This window comes from Cyprinodon tularosa, unplaced genomic scaffold (genome assembly GCF_016077235.1).
Source record: "Cyprinodon tularosa strain WSP-4 unplaced genomic scaffold, ASM1607723v1 ctg198, whole genome shotgun sequence".
In the NCBI taxonomy this organism is placed as follows: Eukaryota; Metazoa; Chordata; class Actinopteri; order Cyprinodontiformes; family Cyprinodontidae; genus Cyprinodon; species Cyprinodon tularosa.
This window is the reverse complement of record NW_024038724.1, coordinates 257,714-266,466: the sequence shown is the minus strand read 5'-3', so window position 1 is coordinate 266,466 and position 8,753 is coordinate 257,714. Positions and strand designations below refer to the sequence as shown.

Sequence of the window (8,753 nt, the reverse complement as noted above, 5' to 3'; positions counted from 1 at the left end):
TCAGAGCTCCCTCTTCTGGTCACTTAACGTATGTGCAAGGAAAATAGATCTTGGGTTTTTCTTGAGATGTTCCCTTTTTTTTTTTAGATTTAGTGCTTCTAACAGTGGGCTTTCCATGAACAATAGATCTTTTTTGTGGTTTGCACTCTCACACTTTGTTACATTTCTCTCTATTGTGAAATCTTCAATAAAGGAGAGGTGAGGCAAGTTTATTTAAATAGAACATTTCAGTAGCAAGACATTTCAAACTGCTATACACAAGAAAACATAATGGGACAACAAAGAAAACAGTAAATTACAGTGCCATAGAAAATAAGGATGAGCAATTAAAGTTAATAAAAGGAATAACTGAAGGATAAATGAACAATCCAATGATTGTTAGTAAAAGGAACATTGGATTAAATACCAAAACTAATTATGTGTAGCCCATAAAGGAATCCCATTTGATTTAATACATAACAAGAATTGGGGAATTACATAATATAATACTTGGGAAAAAAATGATTAAAAATAATTTTATTTATTAAAAATAAATATAACTTCATCAAAATGTATGTTCACTACTACTAAGATAACATAATTTATCATAGCTATAATAATAGAACTTATTGATTTTCAGTGTTTATTCTAATGAATACATTTAAGAATAATACAGAATAAAAGCATATGATTAATGTTGTAGCTGTAATTTTCTAATTGCACAGCTTTTTTGACATTTTTAATAATAGAGAAAATGGAAGTCTGACCAGTTATAAGCTGGTTATCTGCTTAGAGAGCGTAATTGGCCTCTTCTGAACTGTTGTGGGTGATCCTCCTTTACTTTCTACACCCTTATTGTCCATTTCTGTACCATATTTGTATTCCCAATAGATTGCCTTAAAGTGCTGAGTTTCAGTATCCTTGTAATAAAGGACTTGTTGAAAATGTTTCACCTGAGGTTCTAGTTTTAACATCAGTCCAGTATTTCCACTTTTTGCTGCCTTTGGATAAAGATTTTTAATACACACATTTTTCATTAGGCAATAAAACATCCCAGATTTCAAAGTTTGGTATAATTTATTCAGATTTTAGAATATTGTGCAAGAATAAAAAAAAAATAAAAATACAGGCATCCTAAAACCAATAGAATAAATTATCTATAGCACTTTCTATACTTTTTGATTTAAGCTTTTAGTTATGTTCACATTTTACGACAAGTGTAAAAACATAAACACTACCGAAAAGTTAAATGTCTAATTTTTCTTATTCCTTTTCCAGGTATTGATCTGCAGACCTGTAGACCTCGGGCAGTGTTGAGGTCAGCGTTTTGGTCGGTTAGAATAATAATAAAAAAACAAGATACGTTTTCAGTCTTTAGGTCAAAACATGCCTTTGTATTTGTTCCTGTCCTCCTGGTTCTTTTCCTCCATGCGCATGTTGAGCACCGCCAGTTCCTTCTTCACGGACTTCTTCATGCCGGGGTCGAGGTCCAGCACCCTACTGAAGTCCTGCCGGGCCTCTGCCTCATTCCATACTTCTTTGTGGGCCTTCCCTCGCAGGTAGAAAGCCTTTGCAACTCCTGCAGAACAGAGTGAGGAAAAATCTTTGAACTGACTGTAAATGTTTTAAAATGCAGAAAATAGATTGGCTTTGCAAAACTATTTTCAGATTGAACTTCTCCATATTTTGTTAAATTTCAACTATATTGTTTAATATATTTATTGGGAGTTTTTGGGATCATATTCAATCGGCATGGGAAAGTGATGTACGACTGTGTAATGAAAGTTCATGTTTTACAAGTAAAGATCTGAAAGTGTTGCATGCTATGTCAGTCCTTTGAAGAACCATCAGGCTTGCCAGGAAACATTTGGGTGTTTTTCTGATTAGTGCTCACAACAATTTTTTTATGCTGCTGGGGAGAGATGGGGAATCTGGACTCAACAAGTCATCTCTATGCTATGTATTTGATCTACCAAGGCACTGAACCCAGTGAGTGCATTCTGTCCAGGTTAATTCATAATGCAGATTGGAATCCCCTGCTTCACTGGCTGGGAAGAACAAATATATGATATAGAGATGACTTGTTGAGTCCAGATAACTAATCTCTGCTGCTATAGGTAACTAAAATTAGAGACATACTGAGTGCCGGTTGTCAGTGTCACTGGTCTCCTTTAAAGCTGCACACCTGCAATCAAGTTTCATCTTTGGAGTTTATTGCCTTTAATCTTCATTATATCATTTTATTGCTTCACCTTGCTTTGAATCACGCCACAACCTTGACCTGCCTATGGTTTTCCTTGGTCTTCATAATAGCGTTTGTTTATTTAGATTTTCTAACAAACCTCAGAGCTTGATTCATACACATACATAATCATTTACTTATGCAATAGTGAGAGTAAACTGGCTTGATTTAGCAAATCTAGAGCAGAAAACCTGGTTTGCTAAGTCTTTGCACCCCTGTGAGTTTTATGAAAGACCTTTGTTATTCCAACCTGGATGCTGATTGATGATATCAGTGGTGTGCTCGATGACCTCGTAGTACTCCTCCATGCGGAGCAGACACTGGCAATAGTTGAGCGTTAAAGTGTTCGCCATCTTCTCAAGCTTCAGCCATGGGACATCCCATGCTTTTTCCTGACGAGGAAAAAATTCTTTATAACAAGCAAAAGCAACAAAACAGTTCCTTCTTTGGTTTATAACAAAACAGGGCTTCCACAAGATGTGTTAAGTATGCTAACCTTGGTCTGGACATTCTTAATGCAGATGATGGCCTCTTTGTATTTCTGCGTGGCTTCTTGGTAGTGTCCCTGTTTGTACAGCTTGTTTCCTTGGCCGTGCAGCACAGGGACTGCCTTCAGCCTCTCCTCGTCACTCAGAGCCCATGACTCCCTGTTGTACTCACTGGGCTGCTGCACCTGCTCATTGCGCACACACAAACACACAGAGTTTTGTAAGTCATTTCTGATTTAATGCAGGAGATACTGCTGGTTAAAGAAGCTGTTTTTATTATTTTTTATTAGGTAATTGATGCAGCGTAGCAGCTGTTCTTTTCTCACCCTCAGCAGCTCCAGGACAAAGAAGAGCGGCTTTGGTTCCTTCATCAGATCATCCAGGTCATCATAGCCCAGGCTGTGATATGCAAACATGTTGGCCATTCCGCATGTGTGGACCTGCCACTCTACTGGGTCTTTGCCTTCTGCAATGCGTCGCATGCTTTTGGACACAAGCGGATAAACACCCGTGTGCTAAAGATGAGAGTGGATTACACGTTAGAGTTTTCAGAAGTAGATCTTCAGTAGAACTTCAACCTCATAACATTTTGGCATAAAAGCTGGTTCAAAGTTTGGCTTATTACCGGTCCTGGAGCAGGACCAAAAAAAGGATAAAACTCTGTAAATTCAGATGAGACAGGCATGAGGCTTACTTACGTCTCTAGGGATCTTAATATATATTAATATAGAGTAAATATATGAAGTAAATGACTAAAACATGGCCGAAACCTAGATGTGATTGGAATGGGACGTTGTTATAATGGGAAGGAAGCAAGAGAAAAAACTTAGCTGCAACTGAGCTGTACATTCTGGCAGAGATGGTTAGAGCATGTTTGATCATTTAACTATTTATTTTCATAGTCCCAGAGTCAGGGATAAATGTTATTGGATATCCTAGATATTCAAATTGTGCAGAGAAAGTTCTCAGCTCTAACCATAGGTGATATATTCTATGTAGGTCTTGACAATCCCTTTTTGATCTCTATACAACTAAAAGTTGATCCGTCTTATTCTGAAGTCTATATTTTTGGAAACACAAAAAATGAAAGAATGAAAAATGTGGAGTCGGGGCAAAAGGTTTGGTTTTTAAAAAGGAATGACCTTTACTACAAGTTGCTTCATAATTCTGACTTGTCTGAATTTCATCACAACCATCAGAACAGGTTAAGTAGCTGTGTTATTTAAAGTAAAAAAGATGCCTTTATCCCTATCAAATCTAATCAGAGTGGAGCCCGGTCAGTAGTGCTGATTCACAAGGAGTCGGAGCCGATTAGAGAGTGAGATCGTTGTGGATTAACGACAGGATGTCAGAACCCATCTGTCTCTGACAGAGTGCAGTACACATATATATAGAGCACACCGCCAACTTTGATTTGAAAATAAAACATAATTTATAAAAAGTAACAAACAAATATAATATATTAATGGATTTTTTTTTCTCCCACTCACAACAGTGTCACACCAAAACTCGGACACTTCCCCGATCCTCATGGACGATAGCAGGGTCTCCCAGATGTCCAGTTTAAACATGTTGCCAATCACTATTTCCATAGGCGTCCCGACCTTTTTGCTGTCATCTATCACCGTACGTTCGTCATCACAAAGCTGTGTGCGGAAGTGGAATGTCACCTAGAATCACAAGAAGCAACAACTAAATCAAAGAGACAATCATTAGTCCAACAGGAGTTAAAAATGTTGGAAAAGTTCTAAGAAATCAAAAACCTGCAACGTGTTTAAGATATGAGCACTGGCTCTTAAATACTACCTGAAATTAAATCACTATGTTCATCTATCACTATGCTAATCTAAGTAAAGAAATAAAAAAACTACATCATATAAGTAACTAACATAAAGTAGTTATGCACTTCTTTGCACCAACCTGAAATCTGTTTAATAAGCCTTGGTGATATTTATATATAATATATATTACAAATAAGCAGCCAGCAATTATCAGATGTGTCAAGCAACAAAGTAAAGATACTCTGTTACCTTAATTAAGTAGAAATTTTGGCATTCTATACTTTATTGGAGCAACTTTTTTTTAGACAACTTTTTTCTTCTATGCCTTACATTTCTTAGAAATTATCTCTACTTTCTACTTGTTACATTTTAAAAATAGACTCATTAGTTTTGTTTCATTTAAGTTCATTTCTTTTTATAGCCTGTTGGTATTTAAATAAAAAAACAAAAACGTCAACATAATTTGTTTCATCCAGACAATTAATTCCCTTGTGGTTGGACTTGGTACTGCATCTACTTGTTGTTCACCACAAGCTAAAAGAAATACTTTTTCAAGATGTTGCAAAGTTAAATTTTACACGGTTACCATTAGTTATAAAACTAAGAAAATAAAGGAAATTATCATCTAGAATTGTAGAAAATTTTTCATTTAATAGTGTAGTAAAGTAAAGCATCTGTCCTTAACACTTTTCCTGCATTAATTTATACTTAAAGTTGTTTTAAAAAATTGCAGTTTTACACTTTTACTTGAGTTGAGTTGATACTCTTCTGCAAAATTGTTTTTAAACAGTAGGATTTCTGCTTCTATTTGAGTAATAAACATTAATACTTTGGACACCTTTGACAATTTTAGGAAGATATGAAGGAAAACCTTTAAACAAGACAAAGTAAATCTGCATAAATATATGTAAAACACAAAGATTATTTCAATAATGTTAGTTTTGCTGGCACAATATAGAAGATTACTTTTGATTTGGCTTTTTAAAGCTAGTTAAGCAATGTTAGTTAAGGTGAGTTAAAGATGGATAGTTAAAGTATGACTAATTCATTTGTATTGTAGAATTTTCTCTTTAGGTCTTACAATTATAAATAGGTTTATTTGGTGTTAATAATTATGGTTAGGCTAAAGTCAGCAATAAAGCTACACTTATAATCTTTGATACTGAACGCCTGGTATGATTAGTTTGCTAAACTTTAATAAAGTTGGACAGTTAGTTTACTTTTTGTTTCTAGATAGTTAGCGTTTTGTAGGAAAGTCTTGATTAGATTTTTGGGGTAAGTTTACTTGTCAAGTAAGCGAGTAAAAACATTGTCCAAGTAGTCTATGAGGTACAGTATTACCTGTATCTGGGAGGGATTAATAGGTCACTGAAGATGCTTGGTTTTTATCATCTTTTACTCGACCATGAGGTTAAATTAACTGATGCGACATATGGAGTCTGTTGTGTAAAGTCTTTACAGACGGCTTCTATTTGGTTGGCTCTACTCTGCTCCGAGATTTAAAATATAACTAATCTTTACTAATAATATGCTAGATGATAGATAGATAGATAGATAGATAGATAGATAGATAGATAGATAGATAGATAGATAGATAGATAGATAGATAAGTTTGATTAAAATGTTTCAATAAGTTGATAAAACCAACAGTACCTTTGTTCCAGTTATAAATTTGGGAAGGTCTCCTGTTCCTCCATGCAGAATGGTCTTCTTAATTCCCTCTGATCCAATCAGCATCGTATTTCGCATATCCGACATGATTTTTCTATGCAGCCAATTTATATTATTATTCTAATAGCGTTTTTATTGTTGGTATTATATAACACTTGCAAATGGATTTGAATGACTTGGGGCTATTGCCTCTGATGGATTAGATAAGGCAGAGTTAATAGGATTAGAATATTCTCCTCCTCTCTTTGTGTTCCACTGTCTCTTCTTGCTATTTAGCTGGGGCTCTATGAACATTCAGGAAACCTCTAGAAAGCCAGACACCGATGAAACATTTAAGCAGATTCATATGTTACAATGGCCTTGTTTGTCAAAGTCATCTAAATGTAATTGAGAGTCAGTAACATGTATTCAAAGTTGCTTTTTTACAATTACTATCCTACCAATCAGAATGACTGAGTCACTGTGAAAGTGGAAAAATGTCTCTAGACGCGGTAGAGTTACAATAAAGCGTGTAACTTATGGGCGCTGATCGATTTAGAGTTGTTAGGTATTAACATTTTTTAAAAGTTGCCTTTTCTACAAAGCATTTTATTGAATATGATTGATTATAACTTAAGCTTGTCATGATGTTACAAAGTTCAGACCCTAATGCAGAAAACCAAAACAGAGAGACCAGGGAAAGGTTTAATGGGTTTATTGAAGAAGTTAAATAGAGGGAAAAGTATTGCTCTGAACACTGCTCAACCGGAACTGTAAAGTGAGGGGAAGACACAGTGGTTAGTTCAGGCTCAGTAGGGAATTTGACTTGTGAAATTGGAGAAGAGGATTTGGTTTCCGACTCACGTTTCCAGAGAAGTTGTTGTATCCTTCTCTGTGTGCCGTGGTTCCAGTGTTTGTCTGATTCGGTGGAGGGCGGAACAGGGTTACCCAGACTTAGGTTGTTAGTTGGTGAACGGAGAAACTGACTGCCACTCAGATTTCCTGTGGTACTTGAACGGGTCGTAGTGGAGAACAATCCCTTTCTCAGTAAGAAGCTCAAACGATCTCTTGGGGAAAGTGGATCCAAACATCCTGTTTGAACCACAGCTCAGTCTGAAGCTCAGTTGATCCTTCCAGGGAGAGAAGGTCCGAGAAAACCAGTTTGCAGGATGACTTCCTGCCAAGAGGCAAAGACAAAAAACAAATTTAAACTCAGGTTGACAAAAACTCAGTTTGACTCAGCAAAACTCAGCTTGGCTAGAGTACCCAAAACTGGCAAACACTCTGGCGTCGAGGTAGTGGCAGTCAGCAGCTTAAGAACACTCCGTTAACGAGGAAACCATCAGCAGGTGTGTGAGGAGGCGGACCAGAACCAGGCGCCTCCTGGTAGATGAAGGAAGACAAACACAGAAACACAAACACAAAAACAGGAGTCCTGACAAAGCTGCATCAAAATGTATTTGTTTTTTTCTAACTTGAAAAGCAAGTGATCTACTTTGACATTCACTATGACATTTTAGGTTGTCTTTTAGTTCAACAAAAGACAGTATTTTTTTAGCCCAGAAAGAGGTTTGAGAATTTGTGATAACACTGCCACCAACTTGCTTCAAAGTTAGTACGTTTTTTTTTCTTGATTTTTCTTTAGACTATGAATTAATGTATTTAGTTTTTCATTTTTTCCCATGATGCTAGTTGCTTTATGCCAATGAGTGAAGTTATATTGCCCCAATATTTTTAGATTCACCTGTCCAATTCACCAGATAATCAAAGCTCAGCCAAATCATGTGGAATTCTAAAATTCAAGTAGCCATTCAATAAATGATTTAAGAAACAATAAAAACATATTTGGTGAAAAAACAACTCAAGTAGTGAGTAAAGGATCATAACATCTGAAATTTAAAAGTAAGTAATAAAAACAGTCCGAATCTGAAGCTGCTCATCAATTCTGGTTTTCGAAATACTATAATGAAATAATTAAAACAAACACATATTTTTTATGAAACACAATAACTGTAAGCAGGAATAAATATACTTTTCCAAACCACTTTTTTAAGCAGAACACTTGAAACCAGTAGGCCTACCTCCAGAGACAATATTTACTCCTTACTGTGGATTAGTTTGACGTCCAAATGTCCTGGTACACAAGTAGAAGAAATTGTTGGTTCCCCCATTAATAACATACAATATTGACAGAAATGTCTTGGATCTTACTAAAGAAATAATAAATAGAAAATCTATGAAAAATGTGGAATTGGAAGTCAAGACACACTGGGCAAAAAGGCCTGATATCTGGAGAGATCAAACAGTATCTTAAGTTTTCACATCTGCCATATATCCAAAGTTTCCAAGTATATATCAGAAGATCTGATCTGTAACATATTGTTATATAGGATTCCCTTTGCATAAACATTTGTAGCAGATCCTGGTATAGGATACCCTCAACATCTATAGCAGATCTTACTCTACAATATCTGCAGGATACCCACCTGTAATAGATTCTACCATTGGATATCTTTGATATACACATCTGTGCTCAGTTCGGCAGCTTGAGTCTTATTCATTTGAAAAGGAGCACAACATATGGGTTTAAACAACTGTGGCCTTCAAAACATT

At 35.8% G+C, this 8,753-nt stretch overlaps 1 protein-coding gene across 1 annotated transcript; it reads right to left on the bottom strand.

Annotated features, from left to right (window-relative positions):
- Positions 1–1,037: 1,037 nt before the first annotated feature.
- aipl1 (aryl hydrocarbon receptor interacting protein-like 1) lies at positions 1,038–6,359 on the bottom strand. Its single transcript, XM_038283967.1, has 6 exons — positions 6,144–6,359; positions 4,200–4,379; positions 3,036–3,224; positions 2,718–2,894; positions 2,472–2,613; positions 1,038–1,558 (listed from the first exon to the last, which is right to left on the bottom strand). The coding sequence occupies exons 1-6, from the start codon at positions 6,246–6,248 to the stop codon at positions 1,359–1,361; spliced, it is 993 nt and encodes a 330-aa protein (XP_038139895.1). The 5' UTR covers positions 6,249–6,359; the 3' UTR covers positions 1,038–1,358.
- Positions 6,360–8,753: the final 2,394 nt, after the last annotated feature.

What these genes read in the sequence shown, in the direction of transcription:
- aipl1 (XM_038283967.1), bottom strand. Translation starts at nt 6,248, where the DNA reads ATGTCGGATATGCGAAATACGATGCTGATTGGATCAGAGGGAATTAAG. An exon ending in AGTTTTGGTGTGACACTGTT is followed by an intron (nt 3,225 to 4,199) that starts GTGAGTGGGAGA and finishes TCTCATCTTTAG; the next exon opens with CACACGGGTGTTTATCCGCT. An exon ending in TTGTCCTGGAGCTGCTGAGG is followed by an intron (nt 2,895 to 3,035) that starts GTGAGAAAAGAA and finishes CGCAATGAGCAG; the next exon opens with GTGCAGCAGCCCAGTGAGTA.